The following is a 25254-nucleotide window of genomic DNA, read 5'->3' as shown; positions in this document are numbered from 1 at the left end:
ATTGCAGTCCGAGCTGCGGGATAGGGAAGAATCGCTGGCAGAGCTCCAGTCAGGGCCGCAGGGGCAACATGATAGCCAGGAGCGAGAGCGTGCACTGCGTCAAGAGGTTGCTGATACGTGGGATCGGGTGGACAAGTATACGCTTACTAAGTATAGACAGTGGCTGTATGCGGAGGGAGACAAATCCAGCTGATTACTGGCATGGATATTGCGTAAGGAACATGCCTCCCACTGATTACTAGACTCCACAGCAAGTCGGGTGAGCTGGTCTATACTCGGGCAGATATGCTGGAGTTGTTTCGGCAACACCTGGAGAAAGTGTACGGGGCTGAACCCTTGGTCAGAGCTGACCTTTATATTCCTTTCTTGGAGGATCTCCAGTTAAGGAAGCTGTCTAAAGAACTGGGGTGGCATGGTGAGCAAAAAGAATGATGGATTTAACCCAGATCTCTTGACTGGGGGTGAATGTTTTGATTTGTTCTGCATTCCGTCCATCAATTGTGTGTCTTTTGCTTTCTCACCCTAAGTGCGCCAGGTATGCCCAGACATGGGTCCTGGGCTCACTGTGCCACTAGAATCAAGCTATCCTGGCTGAAGAGGGGTGAAACCCCGAAACCGGTCCTAGAATGCTTGTTTCCGGTCCAGGGAGGACCTGACTTGGCAGTTTGGGCTGGACTGTTCCCATCAGGCACAGGGTCAAGACTGATTTGCATATAGCCAGGTCTAAACTGGGGTGGCATGGTGAGCAAAAAAAAAATGATGGATTTTACCCAGATCTCTTGACTGGGGGGGAATGTTTTGATCTGTTCTGCATTCCGTCCATCAATTGTGTGTCTTTTGATGAAGTTAGGGCAGAGCTGGATGTGTAGATTACTGAGGAGGAGTTGGCGGAGGCAATTGCAGACATCCCGAGGGCAAGGCTCCAGGGTGCGAAGTTCTGCCCATCGAGTATTACCAGGCATACTCAGCAAAGTTGGTTCAGCCATTGTTGCAGACATTTAATGAGTCCTTTGATAGTGGAATATTGCCCCCTACAATGCGCAAGGGTGAAATTTGTATGATCCCAAAGCTGGGTGGGGATGTTCAGGAGGACCCAGCGGCATACCGACCATTGACAATGATTAACACAGATGTTAAAATTCTATGCAAAGTTCTGGCCAAACAGCTGGGACCACACATGGGCTACCTAGTTCAGGAGGACCAGTGCGGTTTTATCATGGGCCATAGCACGTCCATGAACATACAACCGTTGGCGCATATACTGCATGAGACGCAGGTGGACCTTGAGGAGATGGCTCTGGTCTCTTGACCTTGAAATAGCGTTTGACACGGTCGACTGGGGATATCTGTTGGATATTCTCGGAAGATTGAGGATTGGACCACGCTTTTGTAGGTAGGTCAAAATATTATATACAAACCCCGCGGTACGTGTGCGGTTAGGCCAAATCAGGTCAGTGCTGGGGCAAGGTACGCGGTAGGGATGCCCTATGTCACCGCTACTGTTTGCTCTGGTCACTGAGCCTATGGCGGTATGGGCAAGACAAGATCTAGGTTGTTGGGGCATACAAATCGGGAATGGTACACACCTTAAATTGTTGTATGCGGATGACGTGCTGTTCTATGTTACGTCCACCCGTGATGCTATATCCAAATTAGTGCAGTTGTTTGGACCAATTTGCGGTATACTCAGGATTGTGCATCAATAGGCGTAAGTCCTTGGCGTTCCCCCTGGCAGGACTAGCTACCTAGTCTGGGTGTGGGATGGGAAACAGACCACTGTCCCTAATGGGTAGAATAGCTGTGGCAAAGATGGTGATGCTGCCGAGATGCTTGCATGTCCTGCAGAATGCATTGAGCCCGATTCCTGAGAAGGTGTTTCGACAGCTGAACTCCCTCTTGGTAACTCTGTTTTGGCCGGGGAAGCGCTTCAGAGTAGCGCTGCAGGTGCTTTTGAAGTGGTATGAGGAGGAGGGCTAGGGGTGCCTAGGTTTGATCCCTGTTATTATGCCGTACACCTTCAGCATGCTGTGTAATGGTTGGATGAGGGTGATAATTAGGAAAAGCCCTTACTTGGCGGTCTGGTGCAACCAGAGAACCTATATGCAATTTTGATGGAGGGTGCTGGGTTGAGTGCAGAACTACCATATGTGGTTAGGCAAACAGCCTTCCTGTGGCAGAAAGTTGTGGAACGAGTTTTGGGGCGGGCTCCCTTTCAACCGGAATTGCCCATTTGGCAGTTTGTTCCAGTGCGAAAGATGGTGGAAAGCATGTATTTCCAGGCTTGGAGGGAGGGTGGTTGCATGGTTTTGGCAGACTTGTACAAAAATGGCACCTTACTTACCTTTGAGCAAGCATGCAAAGGGCTTGACTTGGGGCATGGGCAATATCTTCAATACGCAGGCCTGGTGGAGCTTGTTAAAGTCACATGGCACACTTACCCAGACATGCCCCGGACCACTGAGACTCTAGACATATTGCTAACATGTGGCGGTGGGCGTACACTGGTGTCATTGTTGCATAAGGCCATGAGGGTGGATTTGGGGTCTTTAGCCCATCGGGCATGGGACGCTGCTGGAGAAGTATGGGGTAGGGTATGTATACTAATGCATAAGGTGTCTTGTAATGACCAGCTTAAGCTACTGCACTATAACTTTTTACAGGGGGTGTATATGACCCCTGTGAGGCTCCATCGTATAGACGTCACCAGGTCACATGAATGCCCGAGATGTCACAGGGCCCATTCAGGATTCATGCACCTGGTGTGGGAAGGCCCAGAATTCCACCATTATTGGGTTACTGTAGTAGCAAGACTCCGTGAAGGGGTGGGAATCTTACTAGAGGTTATGCTAGAACAGTGTCTCCTGGGGCTGATACCGCAATGCAAGAAAGGGAAAATGGTCAATCAGTTATTACAGCTAGCACTGGTGTTTGCCAAATGGAGGGTGGCAATTTGCTGGTAGGGTGGGCTCCATCGTTCGTGAGTTGGATGAGGGATGTGGGAGAGTGGTCCCTGGCGGAGGAACTGCAAATGAAAGCCTGTTGCAGGGATGAAAAGCTACAGGAGTACATTGTAATCTGGAGAGAGTTATGTAGGGAATTGTTAAATCCAACGGGGACTGGCAGGGTGCAGGTTGGTGGGTCTGATAGTAGCAGTAGCATGTAAACGTTGGTGCTTGTGACAACCATAATTGTGATTGATGCTGGGTTTGCTGCTGTGCAATGAAAATGTAAAGTATATCTAATTGTGAAATATATTCAGGACTCAAATGTACATAATGGAAATAAGTCGACAGATATCATCTCGAAGGATTCTGTGTATTATCGCTCAGTTAGCGTGTGAAAATTTAATAAATAAAGATTTTAAAAAAATATGTCTGTGTGGGAGTATACGTCCAACTGTGAAACTGGATGCAGGAAATGCTAGGTGTAAATAAGTTTAAGATTTCTGTGAGAGATGAGTAAATGGCAACAGCTTGGATCTTCTGAGACATGTTTCTAAGCAGTTATGTGGTAGATACTTTGTTCTTATGCCCTAAAGTTTTATTACCATATTTTCAATCTGACTAGTGGCTTCCTCAGCACCCATAGGAAATATGGATGTTGGCTCGGGGGTATCATGTGTACATGAGCAACAGATACATTTGAAGAAAAGAATCACAAGGCCTGCCAAATGACTACTCATTGTTATACTGGACCCACTGTGCAAAATACCTCTGTAGTGCCTGGTTCATGGACTGCAGTCCTGCAGGAATATTCTTGTCCCTCAGCGGAGGCTGGTCGGAACTTCTCCAACCCGAAAACATATTGGCTGAGCTGAGATTGAATTCTAGTTATTAAAACCATGGACAACAGGTGGTACAGACAGATTTCAGTTTATAGAGCCCCCACTCCTCCAACTATGATCTTGTGGCAGGTACCAGTCAAAGAGAGAACCAGTGCATCAACCGAACAAGACAGGATTATTTCTTGAATTATAATGTCATATACATTTGCTATCTGCAGTAGGTTTCAAGCAACACATTTCAGTGCCAGTATTAACCTGTAAATGAGCAGTTGCGCAAAGAAATAGCAGGAGGTGTATGGTTTATGTCTGCATACATTCAATGGAAGGTACTAAAGTTTCGGGCTTCTGCCTGCCACTCTTATCGTACTGGAAACAAATGTTGTAAAAAGCCAAAAGAAAATACCGAGAATAAAATCAACTTCTAAACACATGTATGGTGTGCATTTAGTTTCCAATAGTCAGTGACAAGCCAGCATTGGCCTTCTGCCCCAGGACAAAGGGTGACGAATTGCACAGCATTTCCTCACACAGTCCATTTTTAGACCTAGACCTAACAATGATGACACCCAAAGGCCATCATTTTTGCAATCTTCTGAATGGCAATGCTCCCTTAATGGACCCTTTTGTGCCGTGATTGTGGTAAAAAAAAGACTAGAGCTTTTAGAAACAGAGTCAATAATCAATCAGATAGGTCAAAACATGTTCTATTAGATGTGCAGAACTGTTGACATCTTGGATTAGTTGGGGGAAGACTTGCCATCAGATTGGCTGTAGAGGTCACAGTGGTTCCCTAAAGTGGAGCATGGGAGACTGTAATATGTCTTGTGATTGGTGAATCCGACATTTTCTAGATGTTCATTGGCTGTGAGGCCTCGGACATACAAATGCATACAGTTCCTTTTAGAGGAACAATCTAATTGGCTTCAGTAGCAATGGCATACATCACATGACTAACATGTCATCGCATGTTTTAGCGTGAATGATCTCTCCCGTTCTCCGGTGCCCAGCTGAGACTACAAGTTTCTTATGATGGCTCTCTAATAATTTTGCTTATGTGCACCGGTGGTAGAGTCACCTACCAGTATTCATAGTGGCGAGATCAAGGGCTAGAGGTGGACGATCCACTTAAGGCTCTGGTCAGCACAAGGTCCTCTTGGACCCTAAAGTGCAAAACAAGTAGAGCTTTAATGTGGCTTCTGCCTTTCCAGCCACGCTGTACAATGATGTGCCTAGAATAAAAAACTAGCCTCATCAAGGGTGTGTTTTAATGCTGACAAAAATAGTCTGACAGAGAGTTGAGAGGAATACAGATAAGCAAAGGAGCGACAGGTGCAAGAAGGATGGCAGCAAGAACTGGGTAAAGAGGGGGAAGATGCAATAAAATACGGTCGCCGAAGCTAAATACACTCCAACAGTGTAACACGAGCAGGAAATAAATGAGAAAATAGTACCACAAACTAAAAGATAGATAACTAAAGAGTAATGATAGAGTACTTGGTCCCTGCTCTGTGGGAGGAAAAAAAGAAAAAAAGGAGGGACAAAGAGGAAGGACTGACCACTAGCAAGCAACGATTTTTAAAGGACACTGAAGCAAACAAATGAAAAGCAGTGGGCTGGCTTTAAGTCCACAAAGAATATACAACAGGTCTCGAAAGCTCGACCTAAAAAACAGTTCAACAGTAGGGCTGTGTGGAGTTTGCAAAGCACCCTCAAAACTCCGCTCTACTCCATGGAGTTCCGCTCACAGGCAGAGCCGCACTGCGCACAGACCCAGTCGCTCCCGCAAAGCACATAAATACATCAGGTACGAAAATATTGAATTACCATCAACAAAAAAGGACAGTGTCGAGAGAAAGGTTAAGAGTTAATTTAAACATGGTGTCAGCAGGTCAACTGCACTGTCTGCTTCTTCCTTCCTGTATGCTTCTCTTACTCCTCTGGCCTCATGGCTCTGATGTAGTGCATGCCAAGCTCCAGCCTCATCGCCTAGCCTCCTTTAACCCCAGCAGCGCCGGTCAGCGCCTGCTCCCATTGATGAACAGGCCGCCAGGATGCTGTATGCTCTGACAGACAGCACAGCCTAGGCAGCAGAAGGTCCCATCTGTGTGTACGAGCCTGAGGGCACACCTCTTCCTGCAAACAGACCCATCTTCACCCACAAGCCATTAGCCAAGGTGAACACTTGTGTGACTGTGACGTACATTTCTGGAAGCCCGTCTCTGTTTTTACACCATTAGATGTGGGTGGACATTGTGCCGGCCTTTGAAACTGCTGCTGAACTGGCCTGTGGTGTTTCTGAAATTCAATTAAACCAGAGTGTGTGTCCTGGGAGGAGCGGAGGGGTCAGGGCAGAGATAGGAGAAAAGTGAGAGTTTGTTTGCAGAGTTCAGAGGGATGGCATGGCCTGCCCTGCTGTCAGTGGGTGTGCAGCTCCCTTCTAAATTTGCTCGAGGACTGCCCTGCTGGACCCTGTATTCCTGCAGCTCTAACCTCCCCCTCCATGGGACATGAGGAGCCAGTTGAACATAGCCTATTAAGAGCCCCCTAACACACACACACACACTTCCTGCACAGAATGTGCAGCATTATCTTTAAAACTCCCATCAGCAGCCAATTAGCTGCTTTTTTAGGAAGCGCAAAAGAGGTCTCCAGGCAGAGGCTGCTTGGCTAACTTCAAGAGTGCTCGGCATCTCCCTCGCTCTACTTGGCTACCAGAGGATGACTGACCCAGCGGTTTACATGGGAACAGAGGAGGCTGCGATGAGAGGAAGAAGTGAGGGGTGGCGGGTGCTTTGATCAATGCTTTCCAGCGGAACTGTGTGAGGAAAGGAAACAGATGAAGGGAATAAAGTGCACCGAGTGCACCCCATCACTATCACTGCCACACCCCACCTCAGCACTTTGCAAATAGACTAGAAGCCGTAGGCGCTGGTAAACTATGCTGAAGTTTTTTTTGCAAAACTTCAAGCTCCAAGCGGAGCGCAGAGTAGCAAAAACTCAGTGAACATTGCCGGCGGAGCGGAGTTCACCGTCCACCCCTTATCAACAGGATAGAATTTCCCAAACTCACCTACATCTAAAAAATTTAAATTATGTTCGCTTTTTTAATATTTATTTCTCGTTAGTATGTGTTCTACTTCCTGGGCAATTTAAAAAAAATCAACTACAAAGAAATAAATCATATATTTCAAATTACGTAAATAATTTCAGTTTTATATAGATATTCCATAACAGGTTATCAGAAACAAAATCAAGGATGTAAATCGTGCTTAAACGTTTGACATAATAACTAATTTACTACTTTCATGTTTTTAAAACATATTTGCAAATCATGTTTCATGTGTTTCATTATATAATAGTACATACCTGGTTCCTCTTTATTTTAAAAGTACAAGTGTGCTTTTTCAAAGCTGTGAACAAAAACATTTACACAAAGAACATGATTCCTAATTGATTACTTATAGATTAAATACAGAACATACACTTGTTGTTTCATACAATACTTTTATCATAGTTCTACCGTGCTCTTCCTGATTTAAATAGCTAATATGTGCTGCAGGAACTTAATTTATCAAAACTGGGCACTGCCTCTCATATTGTACTATCATTATGTATTAAGCTGAGGAGAAAACAATAAACTTGTGATTTTAGTTATCCGTTGTGGTTATTTTATCTGCATTCATAAATAGTAAAATATATACGATCATGTGCTGAACAATTCATATCCTGGAAGACAGAGTGTCTAATATCACTAGTATTCGTATGCACTTGGCTGAGCATTATATATGCAGACCCAAACCAAAGCGTGATCGAAGTTCAAGTAGGAGGAAAGAGATGGTATGAATACAGAGAATAACTCCATTATGGAGAGATAAATTTACAGGTGACTTTATCTTCTCTACATTTTAATTTCTGTGATAGACATTAACAGTAGAATACAAAAGCAAGATTAGTCCTTGACCTCGATGGTGGAAGACCAGAAGCGGAATAAGGTACACGAAATGTTAAATCTTAAAACAGGTAGCACAGAAAGGCTTGAGCCAAAATTGTCTCTGTTCTAGAGTTAGAAATACAGCAGTTATGCCTCCTAGAAAACCATGAAACAATATGCAGGTAATGACCCTTCAACACTCAGGTATCAGTCATTCCAGGTAAGAACTGCCTTGTCTATTTTACAGTTAGCTTCAGGTCATTACGGTAAAAACACTGCGGTATTTAGGCACCATAAATAAACAAAACTTTCTATCTTATTGTATACTGCTTAGAAGAAGCCAAGTCTGTGCAAACAGAACCATTATTGTCAAACTGTAGGAGACTGTATTGTTGAACTAGAGGAAAAGGTGTATAAGCTGTGCCTGAGCCCCCAACAAAGACATAATATTGTAAACTCCGTGAAGTAAGAATGTTTGTGTGCACAATCACCAGCTTGAGTTTACTCTTGGTTCCTTGGCAATGCCAGCAAGGCAATATACAGAGAAAACCACATGTGGTAAATGAACAACACCTAAACATTACAGTTACAATGAAGTGGCACAAATTTGAACATACAATGCTGAAAAATTAGAAGGGTGCATTTGACCACGCCGCAGGCAGCCACAGAAGCCTGCCATTGATGATATGAGAATGGGAATGACCCAGGTGCCCTTGCACAGTGAAAAGTATACAGAGAAAGATTTTGAGTGGAATGCCAGGTAGATGACAACTGGCATCTATGGAAGCCATAATTAGCAATAGTTCTTTGTGGTAGGCAGTGGTGGGATCCTTGGAAAACGTGTTACACTCACTCAATGCAACAACCGCCCAAGCCACCAGACTACGACAAGCAAAGGTTCATCGTGTGGCTATGATCATACAAGAGTGAACCATATGTGTCTCTAGTTTGTCTTGATTTGTCAAATTCATCATCCCAGAGAGCTGAACAGTATGGCAACATTGAGGAGGAACATAACCTTTTATGACCTTTCTAGGTGAAACAGAGACAGTACTGACATCATATATACAGCAGTTAAGGAACATTAAGCTGAATGCTGAAAAGGTCCTACCTGCTGTGAATGTCGTATAGAGGACATCTGCCACACCTCCTCTATATGCCATTCCTCCCACATCATACCCCATACTTGATATGTTGCTTCAAGACTCATTTCCGACATTATTCCAGTTGCACCCTCCTTTGTCCCCTTCCCTTAAACAATCTTGGCGTGCTCTACCATACTGGGTAACAGATAAAACTGTAGCCCTTCCACACCTAGGGTACCCCGCCCACTTTGCGCTCTCTCACCCTCCTTTTTCCATCGCACACCATTTCTGGTTTTCGCCATTCGTGGAGTGATTCTTTCTGTGTACTCCAAGTCCACCCATTTATTCTCCTTCACGGCAGTCCACAACTTTGGCCCAGCTTCACCAAGTATGCTCGGATTTTCTTTGTCGTTTTCAGAGGAGAGGTGTCCTACAGGGCAATCAGCAGCCTGCTGGAAAATATTATATTGCTTTTCTCAGTAATGCAACTTTTTTGCAATACAGTGCTATTTTGACACTGCATAGTAATCTGTTTCGCTTCCTCGCGAGTCCTCTGTTTGCAATGTAGTACTGGGCAATGGGCCAAATGAAACCCAAAGTTGAAACAAGCATTTGCAATGCAATAGGTCTCGCATTTATGCGAGTTTAAGCTATTGGCATTGTAAATGACAATGCCTTTTATTTAAGTTTTAAAAACTAAAACAAAAATAAAAGACATTGTTATTTGCAATGTGAATAGCTCAAACACGTGCAAATGTGAGACCTATTGCATTGCAAATGCTTGTTTTAGCAGCTTCGCTGAGAAGCCTTGTGCGTTAATACTTCGGTGGGCGCCTGCCAGGGAGTGGGGGGGTGCTCTCTGTGCGAAGCTGCCCCAGCAGTAAACGCACATCGTCCATCAAGCGCCACGTCATAAGCCCCCCCTTACCCTGGTAATTGTAGCCACGTACATACAGCGTGGGCACCAGAAAACTACAATACCCAAGACAAAAGAAAAGTAATTGCTTAAAAAGTCAGGACTGGTTGAAGGTGACTTTTGACCTAGAGCTACTCACCAGTCCTGTAAAGCTGCTTTACATTTTTATTGCTACTAGTGAATCAGCTGGTAGATACCAGCCCCAAATCAGTAGGCGCTTCTTGGTTGCTGTTGTGTTTTCATGCCCACTGAAATCACTTCCCTCCTGCTATACTTATAAGGGGAGTACAGGACCGGCCTTAATCGGATTGACCGGGACAGCGCCCTGGGCGGAAAGAAAACCTGGTGTTTGTTGTGGGGGCAGGTGGTGGTCGTTGTGGTGTGGCGACAGGAGGTGTAAGGAAGATGGGAGGGGGCAGGGGGTTGATGGGGGTTAAAGGCTTTAGCAGCACCCAATTGAGACCAAGTAGAATGGACGAGCTGCTGTTTACATAGTATTAAGTCAGGCACCTCCCTGCAGCGCCCCTCGGGATATCGACACCCGGGGCCTGTGCCCAGCTCCCCATGCTCAAGACCGGCCATGTGAGCCAGTACTCCCCTGCTAAAAAGGGCTGCTACTCCCCCTTTCAAACTACAGGGGCGCATGACTCAGTGCCTGCATTTTAAGCTGTACACCAGGAGAGGAAGAGGTGAGTCACCCGGCGCCCCTCACCCAAGCCGGCACCCCAACACATACAAGTGCAGTAACCTGCCGACGGCCTGATTAGTTCAACATAGAAACATCTGCATGGATTGTGCACAGCTACTACGTGCCCTCCATGCCATGTGTGACCTCCTGCAGCTATGATCTCACTTAGGATGTGTAGTCAGCAGCACTTTGCATGTGAATGGAAAACTGCGAGCCCCTGAGAATGTTTGCTAAAATAAGTTGTTGCACAAAAATAGCCTTAGGCCTCTAGGTTACATGTGTATTGTGACATTGCTTTTATGAAGGACCGGGGGCTCCCATCTCGACGACAGGGAATGATTCAAGCATGTGAATCCATGAAAGTTCCAATACTGGAGAAACATTTGCTTCCAACTCCTGCCCAAAACTAATTAAAATGCCACTAAAGCAGGGACTGCGACAGCACTCAACTATGCCCTGCCAGCCAAAGACACCATCAGTGGCACTGGAAGTCTCTTTTGGAGAATAAAGCTGCTGCACTTGCACCTGCCTGGGACAAACAGGGGTCATCAGATGCAGCAGCACAGAGCAGTCTGAAGGATGGTAATGGTGATTTCACAAGTTGAGATAACAGAATTACGGGTTACCATGCCCTTCAGAATATAGAAGCATGCCATGTACTGAACTAGACACTTAAGGTCAACTAGAACATTTAGTAAGATAATTATATTCAACTTATGTCAGAATTCTGTAATATTCCTGCATTTAGAGAAGTCTTGAACATGTGTGTTAGTTAAATATATATGCCTTGAAAAATGGAGGACTAATAGTGTAACATGTGGTGGGACTGATTTTGACAAATATACCCTAACTAGAAATCAGGATCCATAATGAGACGAGAAGAATAAGTCAGTCAATAATACTTTTTTTTGATTTCGTTAAAAATCATAAAAGAATGGAAAAAGTACATAATACAAAATGATTTAAAAGGGGGGTTTGTAAAGTACAAAAGATAAAAACACAGTGCGGTCATATACTCAATCGTCATCAATGGTTAAAATAAGAAATATTAAATTTTTAATCAGTGCAATTTATAAAAGATACAGGGCGGTTCGATGAGGAGAAATCAGAAAATAGTGCCAGTGCAGATAAAGAATGTCTAGGCAGTCATGTCAAAGCCGCTCAAGATAATTAATTTTGTTTGTCTAATTCTTTGTCTGCCATTTTCCAAAACATAATGGCTCTGCAGGACAGTTGGATTGACAGGCCTCCAAGGCATTGTATGACTGCAGCTCGGCATGACCTTAATTGGATTTTCTTAAAGATCTCGCGAAGGACAATTTTTCGAGTTTCTATTAGCGAGGGGTGTGAGAAGTTGGCCTGGTATATGCTGACCACTAATTAAAGTGGGCACCTTGTACCAGTCCAAACAACCCTTATTGATGATTAGGGTAAAGACAACCTTTATTGAAAGCTATCCTAGTGGTAGCTATGGAGAGCAGCCTTCAGGCTAAGTCTAGAAGGAATGTAAAGCAGCTTGTTTTACCAGACCAGAACCTCCTGAATGACCAAATGAAAGGAGAACCACACAAGAGATATATAAAATATATGTATTTATTACTAAACACTCTCTTCTAACCTCTTTATGAGACTAGAAAACAAAGCACACAATATTAAATCACTAGTACGACAGCAAATAGCACAATACACAGCGGGCACCAGGGGGAGACCGAACCATATACTAAGAAAGTGGTATAACAACCACGACTTGACTAAACACAGTGCCTAGAGCACGTAAAATCATTGGGACCCCAAGGAAACACCCAAAGTAGTGACACAGGGGACCCACGGAGGACGAGTGCAGTGTGTGAACACAGGCGCGAACTCCGTACAATCCTATGAGAAAGTCGCGGTTGGACCTCTCTGTAGGCAAAGAGAAGGCAGGGCAAAAGTATGTCCCATTCACGCCTGAGCTTTTCAGGGAGACCTTTAATCATGCCCCTGAGGGTTTTGTTGAACCTTTCAACTAACCCATTGCATTGTGGGTGATAAGGGGTGGTACATTTGTAATTTACTCCACACTCCTTCCACATAGTAGTCAAGTAACTAGACATGAAGTTTGCATCTGTCTGATACTACCTCCTTAGGAAAACCCATCCTGGAAAAGATTCCCAGGAGGGCTCTAGCCACCACAGGAGCTGTTGTAGTTCTAAGGGGAATCGCCTCTGGATACCTAGTGGCATGGTCCACCACCACCAGTATGAATCTGTGCCCAGATGCAGTTTGAGGAGCCATGGGACCAACAATGTTGATCCCAAAGGGAACTCCCAGCTAAGGTAGTGGTATCAGGGGGGCCTTTGTAGTACCCCCTGCCTTACCACTGGCTTGACAGGTGACACAGGAGCGTCAAAACTCCTTGATGTCTTCAGACATGTGAGGCCAATGAAAGTGAGGGACAATCCAGTCCCAAGTCTTGTTTTGGCCTAGGTGACCTGCTAATGGGATGTCATGTGCCAGTGTCAATAGGAAGCCCCTAAACCTCAGAGGTATAACCAACCTCCTGGTAGCACCAGGCGGGGGGTCTCTACTCTCTGAGTATAGGAGTCCATCATCCCAGTAGATCCTATGGGACCCACTGGCACTCCCAGCAGCCTCAGCCACAGCTTGCTGTCTGAGGGGTTCAAGAGAGGGGCAGCTCAGCTGCTCCTGGCTCAGATCTGCCCTGGAAGGGCCCCCTGTCCCCAAGTTCAGCCCAAGGTGAAGTTTCTAAATCATTGCCCAACAAGCATTCAACAGGGAGGTCTGCACTTACCACAACCTTCTTAGGGCCAGTTACCCCTCCCTAGGTGAAATTAACAACTGACAAGGAATGGTCTGTCCTGACATTGCTTCCATTGGCCACTTAGTACATCTCACCAAGTATGATTTGTTCAGGGGCCACAATATCTTTTGTCACCATTGTGTCACTTGCACCTGTGTCCCTGAATGCCAAGGCCTCTTTTCCATTGATCAAAGGCTGCTGTCTAAATTTGCCTAGGTTACTGGGACTGACAAAAAAGGAGGCCATATCCATGCCTCTATCACAGACCAACACAGCCTGAGTTGGAACTCTGACTAGGCCAGAGTCCGTCTCCAATCCCAGGGTTAACCCTACTACACCCTTTTTTTGTGTACCACCACCTGGAGCTAAACTAGGGGGAACAGTTGCCTTAGGGGCAGTGGTGGCTGGAGTTGAGTCCTTGGACTTGGTACAATCACTTGTCTAATGGGTCTTCTGTTTACAGATTTGACACCATGGCTTTTTCTTGCCTTTACCCTTGTTTGATTGTGACTCCCCACCAGATGAAGATTTTTGGGGTCCTTGAGAAGACTTCTGGTCTTTACCCTTTTCCCCACCCTTATCTGAGGTTTTAGAATCTTGCTTCTTGCAGTCACCACCTTGGTTCTGAACTTTCTGCCTTACCCTGGTTCTGACCCATTTGTCTGCCATCTGGCCCAATTATTGGGGAGAGGTCAGATCAGTGTCCACCAGGTACTGATGCAACAACTGATTTTGACAATTATTAAGGATCTGCTCCCTCATAATTTAATTGTACAATCATTTAAAATCACACACTTTACTGTCAAGTAACCAGCCTTCCAGAGCCTTAGTAGCACAATCTACAAAGTCAACCCAGTCTTGAGTCTGTGCCTTTTAGGTGTCTCTGAACTTAATCCTGTATTGTTAAGTGGTTAAGCCAATCCCATCAATCAGAGCACTCTTCAAGACTGTGTAATTATCAGCATCCTCTTCTCTTACAGTGAGGAACGTGTCTCTACCTTTGTCTGCAAAGGAGAGCCAAAAGATTGCAGCCCACTGCTCTTGAGGGACCCTCTGTACTTTACAGGCCCTCTCTAGTGCAGTTATCCATTTGTGGATGTTATCCCCACTCTGGTAGGGAGGGACAATCTTGTTCAGGTTCCTATGGTCATGGGTATTTTCTCTACCTCTAGGGACACTGTTGCTGCCACCATGGGGCTCTAGCCCCAACCTTCTGGAAGCTCTCTGGAGCTCTAGGGATTCCCTATCTAAGGCCAATTGCTCTCTCTTGATTCTGAGCTTAGCTCTCTCAAACTCATGCAGTTGCCACTTCTTCTCATAAGAGGATTCCCTTGTATGAGAAGCAGAGGTCCCTACAGAAGTACCAGAATTATTAGATTCCTGAGGAGATCTTGATCTTCTTGGTATACTGTTAACTCTCCCTGGGGGAGTAAAGAGAGGGCCACTGAGGCCTTCTCCCCCACCTGAAGGAAGAATTGGATTCTCCAGGTTAGACTCATCTTGATCCTCCTGGTCAGCATTGGAGTCCAGGTAATAGACGTTTTCACTTCCTGGTCTTTCCTCCTCTGCTGTCCCGCCCAACTTGCCTGCCTCATCAGAACCTGGGGTCTTTCTAAGGTCATCTAAAAGCAAAGTCTCTATTAGACATTGAGTGCTTGCATGTCTCACATATTTCTCAATTCTTGAAATGAGAGATGGTCATACTTAGTTGGCAAGGAGCCACTAGCTTCAGGCCTAGAAGACATACTAGAGTTATGTGGTGTAGGCACCTACCTAACCTAGTGGGAACTGAGACTCTCTTGAGTTGGAGAAAGGGTGTGCTAGACCCTTGACTACCCAACTCCAAGTTCAGTAGAACTTACTTATACTAGTCTTGATGTATTTGTACCTAATACCTTTAGGGGTTTTCTGTTAATCACTCAATGAGATTTATCTGGTAAAACAATAGCAAGCTTGAATCCCAACAGCTGCACACCAATGTGAGAAGTTGGCCTGGTATATGCTGACCACTAATTAAAGTGGGCACCTTGTACCAGTCCAAACAACCCTTATTGATGATTAGGTTAAAGACAACCTTTATTAAAAGCTATCCTAGTGGTAGCTATGGAAAGCAGCCTTCTGGCTAAGTCTTGAGGAATGTAAAGCAGCTTGTTTTACCAGATCAGAACCTCCTGAATGACCAAATGAAAGGAGAACCACACAAGAGATATATAAAATATATGTATTTATTACTAAACACTCTCTTCTATCCTCTTTATGAGATTAGAGAACAAAGCACACAATATTAAATCACTAGAACGACAGTAAATAGCAAAATAAACAGCAGGCTTCAGGGGGAGACCGAATTATATACTAAGAAAGTGGTATAACAACCACGACTTGACTAGATAGAGTGCCTAGAGCACGTAGAATCGCTGGGAGCCCAAGGAACCACCCAAAGTAGTGACACAGGGGACCCACGAAGGACAGGTGCAGTGTGTGAACACAGGCGCGAGCTGCGTACAATCCTATGAGAAAGTCGTGGTTGGAATTTAAAAGATTAAGGACTTAAAGCAAACCCAGTTAAACATAGAAGGTTCTAAGGCCGGCACCCTTGAGAGTACCTAGATACCCGTGTTACCTATTCCAGAGGAGCCGGGTGCATAGGGGTCAAGACATGTTGGGAACCTTTGTCGTTTTCAATGGCGTGATGCGGAAAAGTGCTGCTGCCGGGAAGATGAAAAGTGTCAGGTGGAATCCAAGCCTGGATCCGAGGCGAGAAGAACCTGTAAGCAGAGGGAACAGAGTCTGGGTCCCTTCACAGTGACCAGGGGCACGCTAGCCGAATGCCCACCGATGTCTGGTGCTTCAGGAGAGAAGAGGTGAAGCTTGACTCTGCAGCCACGGGGACCAGGAGATGTCGACCAAAGTCTGGAGGTGAGCTGTCCCACGAAGGATGTCAAGTGCTGGGGGGGGGGTCAGTGTCCGGATTGAACACCAACAATCCTTGGCAACTGCAACCCACGCGGGCAGAGGAAAGATGCTTCGGTGAGGACCAGTAAGGTCATGGGGACTCTCCAAGCTATGGAGAGTCAGGGCACTTCTGGAGCAACCAGGAAAGCCCATAGAAAGTCAAGGTTACCTTCATAGGGACCCACAGGCCAATGGACCAGGGATCTTGATGGGACCTCGAGCTGAATCACAAAATACTAGCCCATGGAACACTCGTGGAGTGTAGGCCGGAAATCTTCGGTGGAATTACTGCTCGGGGTCAGTACCACAGGTAGCCCAAAGCACAGCCTCAGGGATTGCCGAAAAGCATATGCTGCTGCAAAAGTACATGGTGCACAGGGGTTCAGGTTGCACGGTCCTCACGAGGGATACGGGCCTCAGAATTACTGAGAGCACAGATCAACCTCAGGGACCTCGGGAACCCACCTCCTGTGTTGCAGAAATCTTCGGAGTCCTTAGGAGCTCGGAAGATGCAAACCGGTCAGATGCATTGAGGTGCCTGCCTTGCAGGCGAGTAACTCCTTTACTCCAAGGGAGATTCTTCAGTCATCCAGCGTCGTGCAGATCGACGAAGTACTTAGTTTCTGTAGCAGACTTTAAGTCCAGGTAAAATCTAAAGTCCTGTAGTTAGGGGTTCCTACTTTATACCCAAGGAAGGGGTGGGACAAACTCTGGGGACCCACCTATGGGAGGGTCAGGACAGAGGGGTGGCTACACCCATGTCCTTTGTCCAGTTTCGCACCAGAGCAGGAGTAAATGCCTCCTGCAACCGGTTTGAGCTGGGCTATGCACAGGGACACCAAATGTGCCCCCACTGCAGACATCAAAGCACTCTCAGAGTGCACCCACCCAGCCCCAATACACTAAAGCCTGTCTGGGAGGTGGTTACACCTCCCTGTGTCAGGAAGCCTATTGTCAAGCCTTCCCCTGCTCGAGCCTGGCTCAGCAGCAGGAGGGCAGACTCGTGTCTGTGGCTGACAGCATCCATTTTGTGATGCCCAGGTCGAGAAAGCTGGTACCGTGTAGCCCGGTATGTCACATATGTCCCTCTAGAAGGGTGGAATCATACCTCCCCTGCCAGTTACTGGCAGGGAGGTATGATTCCAAGGTGTTTGACACCAAACATCAATGTTTCTATGCAGCTGTTTTAAAGTTAGCATTTACCACGAGGTTATAATGCACTTAAATATATATGGTTGACTGCATCACAAACAACCCCGGAAAATAGGTTCCGAAGGCTGCAGAGGGGCTCTGCTCATGCAGGTGCACCTTCTCACATAAAACCCAGCACCCTGCCTACAGGATAGATAAGGCCTGCCATAGGGGTGACTGATAGGTTTACATGTGCAATGATATAGAATAGATATAGTGAACCTATATTTAAGTAAGGGGTGCATGCACCACCTTACACAGGCTGCTGTAGCAGACCTGTGGTGTCATTTTGAATGGTCTCTTGGGGGTGGCACAATACATGCTGCAGCCCCTGGGAGGCCTCTGGGGTACCTATGCCCTGGGTACATAGTATACCATATACTAGGGACTTATAAGGGTACCCCACAATCCAATCTGGAGTGTACCTAAAGTACATGCAATCAATTTAGAGGAGAAAGCAGCTAGACTGGGGTCCTGAATAGCAGAATTCCAGTCAGACTAAGTCGAAAACAGTGTTACATCAGCAAAAAGTGGGGGTAATTATAAGAAGCAGATCCTACTCTCCTACAAGGGGCAGATGCATAGGAGGTGTAATAGTGTCAAGCGCAAGCGGCATTCTTTTGTCGGCCATGTACACTTCCATTTCGGGCTCAAATCCTTCGTGGGGAATGACCCCAGCCACAACAGCGTCAAATAGTGCTTTTCATGATGTGAGAAGTGTTCAGACAAATACGGTTGGTGTTTCAGAATCTGGTAAGATTGAATCACTGCCCATGCATGATTTTTCTTGGAGAAGACAGTTTTGTCCCTTAGCAGCGAGATTCGTTTAGTTGCACTATTCACCGCATTTTTGAACCCAGAGTAGGAGGTAGTTGTATACGAGGCCTCCTTGAGTTGTAGGTCCGCAAGTGATTCCTTTAAAACTGTGACAATGGAATTATTTAGCCTTGCTTGCTTTTCAATTTCTTCCCAGCAGAAGAGGGCTAAAGTATTGTCTTCAGGTTGCCTCATCCGCCAGTGATATTTGACCACCGCCCCTTGTCTGGCTGGTTTCTGGTTTTTAAGCCCATATTCGAATCGAATTTGTGCCTGAGAGATATACCGGGGAATAAAAACAGACTCTTAAACAAACTTCGATTGGGCTTAGTTTAAGGGGGCCGCATTTTTTGTGTTCATGATTTCTGACCCATACAATATAGTTGGTATGAATTTTGCTGCGATTACCTTCAGCAGGTGACCAGTTGAACAGCCTTTTAGCTTCCTCTCTAGGATTTTGAAGGCGTAGAGGAGTTATTTTGCTTTCATTTTCCCTTGGTCCAGGGGTTGCTTAACGTTAAGGTTGTGATCGAGTTGAAACCCTAGGTATTTGTACGAATCCACCTGGGATATTGGTTTGTCATCTAGTTTCCAGATGAATTTGCCTTTTGCCCCGGTTTTGTGATGTTTAGAAAAGCAAAGCACCTTGGTTTTCTTAAGGTTTATTGTTAGTTGAGCTGAGATGGTGTAAGCTCCTAGTTGGGTCATCGATCGCTGCAGATATCGGTGTTTGTGCTAGAAGAACAATATCGTCTGCATATTGGAGGCTGGGGATCTCTGTACTGGGGTGAATGTATGACATTGTTCTGCATTCTGTCCATCAACTGTTGTTTTTGCATTTGTCAACCCGAGTGGGACGGGTATGCCCAGACGTGGGTTCCGTGCTCTCCGTGCCACTGGAATCAAGCTATCCTGGCTGAAGAGGGTGAAACCCCGAAACCGGTCCGAGGATGCTTGTTTCCAGTCCAAGGAGGACCTGGCTTAGCAGTTTGGGCTGGACTGTTCCCATGAGGCACAGGGTCAAGAATGATTTGCATATGGCTGGGTTCAAATGGGAATGGCATGCTGAGCAAAAAAAACGATGGATTTAGGCCCAGATCTCTGTACTGGGGTGAATGTATGACATTGTTCTGCATTCTGTCCATCAACTGTTGCTTTTGCATTGGTCACCCCGAGTGTGACGGGTATGCCCAGACGTGGGTCCTGTGATCTCCATGCCACTGGAATCAACCTATCCTGGCTGAAGAGGGGTGAAACCCCGATACCGGTCCTAGGATGCTTGTTTCCAATCCAAGGAGGACCTGGCTTGGCAGTTCGGGCTTGTCTGCTCCCATGAGGCACAGGGTCAAAAATGATTTGCATATGGCTGGGTTCAAACTGGAATGGCATGGTGAGCAAAAAATCGATAGATTTAGGCCCAGATCTCTGTAATGGGGTGAATGTATGACATTGTTCTGCATTGTCCATCAACTGTTGTTTTTGCTAGTTTGATGCATGACATCCAAGTCGAGTCAAGGTCTACTTCGGAAACTTGCCATAAGATGTCAGTCGAGACGAAAATAGTGAGGCCTCCTTTAGCTCTTCCATATTTCAAGTCTCTCTTGGCCGGATTGAGATATTCTTTATATCCTACAATTGGTGAATGATTTGTCTGCCATGTCTCTTGAAAAAGAAGTAGATAGTGCTGTAAAATGAATTCTATAAAGTCGGGATCTTCTAATTTTGTGCTTAGGCCACTCACATTCCAGGAGCAGATGTTGCAACCGTTGTCTGGTTTTAATGCTTTGGTTGAATTTGTTCATGCCATTCTATTGCCGGTTCCGGCTGTGTTCGTCTGCCTTTGACCCGTAGGCTTGACTGCTTCGGGGTGAGTGAAGGTGATGGTGATTTTCCTTCCGGTTTGGACTGTGGCCTTGATTGGGCTATGATGATCCAGGCCTTTTGCACCTCTCAGAAGGCCCTCTGGTGGGTTTAGGTGTTGAAGCGGGGTTGGATAAATGGGGGGGAACTAGGTTTTTTTTTCTATGCCCCATTTCGCAAATTAATCCTGCTGCTGCCAGATCTGCTTGGTGATGGAATTGTCGAAAAAAGTTGCTGTAGTGATTTTATGACCGGTTGAGTTGAGATTAAGTCTGAATTCTATGCTTTCTAAATTACAGGTGTCAATATGCCTCAAGGAAGGAAGTGCTTTGAATAGTTTTAGTAATACACATCTGTTGAGGATGTCATGAGTTCCCCTCGAGATGTAATGGGGGCTAAACTCCAACTTATTGTTGTTGTCGGAAAAGTCGGAGAGGACCAGCCCTCGTTCGGTGTCTGGGCTCTTCGCGGTTTGTTTTTCCACCACGATTCGCCCATGGAAAATCGGGCAAAGTTTCTGAACATTACGTGTGTTGTTTTGTAAGTGTATGTCGTTGTTCTTTGCAGACATTACTGCACTGCTTCCCATGCGGTAGCTGTTTGTTATTTCAAGGTTACTCCTCTCCTCTCTGTCTCCCTCCTTGGGCAAGGTGGCATCTTTTAAGCTGGTTATAGTGGATTCTATCATATTACGCCCAGGTGTGGGTATTGTTTACATAGTTTGTGTAGCCTGGGTTGTTAAGTACTGTTAATTTTCTTTTTCAGTGGGCTCGAATATACTGTATACATTTACTGTTCCGTTAAAGGTTGATTGTGGCTTTTTGAGGTGTTGGGCTTATTAGTTGATGGGGTCGTGTCAACCTCAGGGCTGACATCCACAATGTTTGTAGATGTAACGTTGTCTTCACTTTGGATCACATCTTTCTCCATCGTGGTGCTAATTGCGTTTGGTGCCTGTGTTTTTTCCCTTTCTGGCCTTTCTCAAGCGTTTTCTCTCCCGCTTGGATAGTGGAGCTGTTACTTTTGGTTAATTTGCTGGTGGCTTGTTGCAATAATCAATTGGTGGAATGTCCAAGGTGCCTAAATAGCCCAAAACTTTTGGTGGTTGTGGTGTATTAGTTCTTCCGAGTGTTTGAGCTGAGTTAGTCCCCAATACTCTTGCATTTTGCTCCCTGAAAGGGCTAGGATGAGCCTGATTCTCTTCACTCAGTGTTTCTTTTGCTTTCTCAGCTGAAAAATTGGTCTTAGATGAGGTGTCCCTGATGACCCCCAGTAATTCGGACATTAAAGTTGGGACTACAGCTAATTGATCTATTATTTGAGTGCAGTGGCAGTGACACATTTGGTAAGATGTTTCGCGGTCTAGCTGCACCCTCGTGATCATCTCGTTGAAGTTTTGCAGCTTTTTTTCCCCCCCTGAACGTAGGTGGCTAAGGTGTTTAGAAGATCAACTTGGGCGTCTAACTTATCTGCGTGGTAAATCATGGCTTTACCAATAGTGTTCAAAGTGTTTAGCAAATGCGGCCAGACTGCAGAGGGTGGTGAGCTGGTTCTCTGTTCCTGTAGTAATTGGAGATCCGGGGCCGGAAAGTCCAGTGAACCCGGAATCTCACTTGATTTCTCCCTTTTTTGTGACTGTGGCAATCATGGGAGAATTATCGAGGTTTTTAAATTTAAAGTGCATGTAATCGTGTTGGTTGAAAAACAAGAGTTCCTGACCACTTTGGTGGGCTGTTTCCAATGAATGAAGTGTCTGGGCAAATTGGTCTTGCTTGTTGGTAATTACTTCGACGGAATCCAAGTCATCTGCAGGTAAGACCACCGGTGACGTGAATGTATTTCCAAAAGGGCTAAGGATGTTTAAGCTCCTCTGATATGTTGGGACGACCTCTTTGTTACCGTTATGGCTGAGTGAGGATTGTTGTTGCTGCTGCAGTTGTGATTCTGAAGCGGGCGGGTAGCAGTGTATTAGTGCCTCGATGGTTTTAACATTGTGACTGTGTCTACTTTTTAGAAGATCTTTAGTTGTTAGAGATTGCGAGCCTTGGACTTCACTATTTATCGCGTACTGGGAATCTGGTCCAGTTTCCCGAAGTTCTTCCGTTTCATTCTTGTGACTCTTACTGCTTCTGTCATGGGAGGAATTTGTGTCGACTTCACATTGAGCGTCAGTGATGTCGTTACTAAGATTGATGTGTTTGGGGTGTTCGAGGTCACTGTGGTCCTGGTTATTCTTGATGGTTATTGTGGCGACTTTTCAAAAATCGGTGCTCAGCGCCCGTTTGCTGCTGTTTGGGCATGAATAGTGCCTAGATGGTGCTGATGGAATGCCTTTCTTGCCTCCTTGTGACATGTGGGGCTGACTCTGTGTCTTTTTTGCTGATGGTTAACTTAGCACTTGCCATTCCAGAGTTTACTGCAGTAACCGTGGATAAAGCTCCCAACACGTGCTGCATGTCGCTGTTTATTTGCCTCTGACCTGTTTGGGTCCCCCCCTGGCGTGATTCCAGGTGAGGTCCTGGTGTCCTGTCCTCCGTGACCAACGCCAGGGGGCCATCCTTTTCCATCTCTTTTTTGGAATGGCTGATGGTTTTTGTCTTCCCCCCCCCCCCCTCTCATTTGTCCCAACGTCATGGCGAGTTGTTGCCCGCCCGCCTAGCGAGCTTTGAGCTGCTGAAACTGAGGATATGGGGGTAAGTTGGAGAAGTTCACTTTTGACCGGTGGCAGATTTCGGTATTACTTTCGATATTAATTGAAAGTCTTTGAATTAATCAATCTGAAAAATAAATATTGAATACTAAGTATTGGGTTTAGCCTGTCCGTCCCGTGAAGACAGACCACGGGAGGGGGGGGGGGGGGGGGGCAGTTGGATTCAGAGTCGAAGTGCCCTCGCACCCACCCCCGTGCCTGCGGCTTCTCACAGTTTGTCCTCCAAGCCAACTGCTGCAGCCGCCTCCACTGCTGGTCACTGTCAGCTGCATCGGGCGTGCGTGCTCCTTCTCCCCGGGAGGGGGCTCTTTACTGGGCTCCACAACCACTGGTGTCAGCCGACGCTCGCCACCTCCTCACCCCCTCTTCTTCTTCTTCTTGTAAACCTGTGAGGGTGCGGAGGGGGTGGTACTGGAGCCGCGGTGCTGGGTCGCGGGCACCACACAGAGCCGCATGGAACTGCGAGTCTGCAGCTCGGCGGCTAGACGCAGCAAATGTGAGAAGGGAGCAAACCAAACGAGCAGACAGGGTGAGCGAATGAGAGAGCGAGCAATGCAGGGTTTGTCTATGATGGCTAGTCCGGCTCAAGCTCCGACCCCCCACTCCAGACTCCAAGCTCCGTGCACTCCATGAGCGTGGACTCCTCCTCCTCCAATTCCTGCGACTTCTGGACTTGCATAACGGGTTGGAGAGCACCAGCCGACACCAGCTGTTTTTCGAGAAGTATAAAGAACTTCTAATAAAAAATGTTAGATTTTAGTGTGGTAGTTACATTTATATTAAAAAAGAGATAGGATCATTATTCCTCAACTGTAAGAAATAATTTTTCATAGAAAATAGGTTGATTGATACTTACTAGAGGTGCAATTCAACCTTGATCACAAATTGTCTATAGCATAACGATCAACAGCACATCAGGATTCCGAAAAGAGCACATTACTCATTACATTCACTTTTACCAGATGAAAAAAGTGAAATACCTACTAATTTACATCTCATTTGGTGATGTGTCCCCTTATCACCACTCTGATCAGGCCACAATGTCTTTGATCTTGTTTTTAACCTATTTGAAGGAAAAGAAGAAGAAATATACACTAATATGCTGTATGCAAACAGTGTCAGTCTGCGCTTGTACCTTTCAGAATTCCAAAAGCGTTTCGTCTTCTTAACATTTACTACAGGACCACTGAAGATTTTTTTTTCCAACACAATTAACACATCAATGAACTTTTGAATTTGTTGTCCTTTCCTTTGAAAGTTGGGGAATGGAGGGGGAGGGGAATCAGGTGGGGTGTCACTCAGGGGAAGTTTGGATGGGCCTCTGAGACGGCCCTTTGGATCTTGGTGGTCTCGTCTTCACAGACTTGAACTGCTAGAAGTAAGGGCGACCCCTTCCAGCAGCCACAATGTCACTGGCACAGAGGGCACCTAGCAGGTAGTGACTTCTCAAAGGAGCCCGAATGAAGAAAAAGACAGGAAGGTAAAAGCCTCCTGCAATCTGAGGAAGGCAGCTCTGAAGGGGGTTGAACTAATGGCAGCAAATTACTGACCTATGGAAGAGAACTGTAAGCGTGTCAAATAAAGAAGATAAAGTAATACCTATGCCCATATTGCAGCCAGGTGGTCAAGCTCAGTGATTGTAGGCTGGGGGAGAAGGTCTGGCATGCAAAGAAGTCTCTTGTGAGGTTACAACCACAGATGGGGAGAGGCCAAGTACACCTATTGCTTTGACCAGCCCAGGGCAATCAGGTTCAAAAGAATCAAAAGAAAAACACAGGTGACATAGGTGAAGGTCTTCGATCTGTCTATTAAAAGACCTTTCTCCAGGGATCTGGTCTCTGGAAATCACGATGTGAAGAAGGGACTTTTTTTGCAATACTTATTGTGGCAAACAAGTTGATTTGAGGGTAACATGGGCAAAATTGTTTAGCACTCATTTGTATACTTTTAAGAGGTGGCTGCTGAGTTAATAAACATCTTAGTTTGGAAGATCAAGAAGGTGAACAACCATCGTGGAAATGCTCCTCCAGGGTCTAATGCCAAACTGACTGTGTCTCTCTTGACAGAACACTCAATCTAATTCCTACATGCTTGTCTAGATACAGCACCATCATTATACACTTTGAGCAGATTACACCCTCAAAAGTATTTCTGTCCCAGCTAATGCAGGGCTTGACAAATCCACTCGGCCGATCGCATTTGTGAGGTAGAATTAACGAGGACGAGCTATGTTTAGGTCCTACTTGCCCTTTCTGGCGAGTAGGAAGACAAACTAACTTTTGTCCTCTGTCTCTGAAAACGGAGCAAATGTGACAAGATAATGAGATTTAAAGGCATTTTTATTGCTCACAAAGTGAATGAGCAATAAAGATGCCTTTAAATCTTGTTATCTTGTCACATTTGCTCTGCTTTCAGAGACGGAGGTCAAGTAAGTTGGAGTTAGGTCAAGGAGATTTTTCAAGGTACTAGACCTGCAGGACTAGTATCATTTTTCGGATTTTTCGAGCCCTGTAATGTTTAG

At 45.8% G+C, this 25254-nt stretch overlaps 1 protein-coding gene across 1 annotated transcript in view; it reads right to left on the bottom strand.

The window, feature by feature from the left end:
• The window catches only part of ZCWPW2 (zinc finger CW-type and PWWP domain containing 2), a 1218481-nt gene that overhangs the window by 900622 nt on the left and 292605 nt on the right, over positions 1–25254 (bottom strand). Inside the window, exon 4 of the mRNA XM_085629962.1 lies at positions 7151–7194. Within this exon, the coding sequence (XP_085486088.1) occupies positions 7151–7194 (44 nt within the window). The remainder of the gene's footprint in view (positions 1–7150; positions 7195–25254) is intronic.

Source organism: Triturus cristatus, chromosome 10 (genome assembly GCF_964204655.1).
Source record: "Triturus cristatus chromosome 10, aTriCri1.1, whole genome shotgun sequence".
Lineage (NCBI taxonomy): Eukaryota > Metazoa > Chordata > Amphibia > Caudata > Salamandridae > Triturus > Triturus cristatus.
Note: the sequence above shows the minus strand (reverse complement) of the source record. Positions and strands in the feature narration are given on the sequence as shown.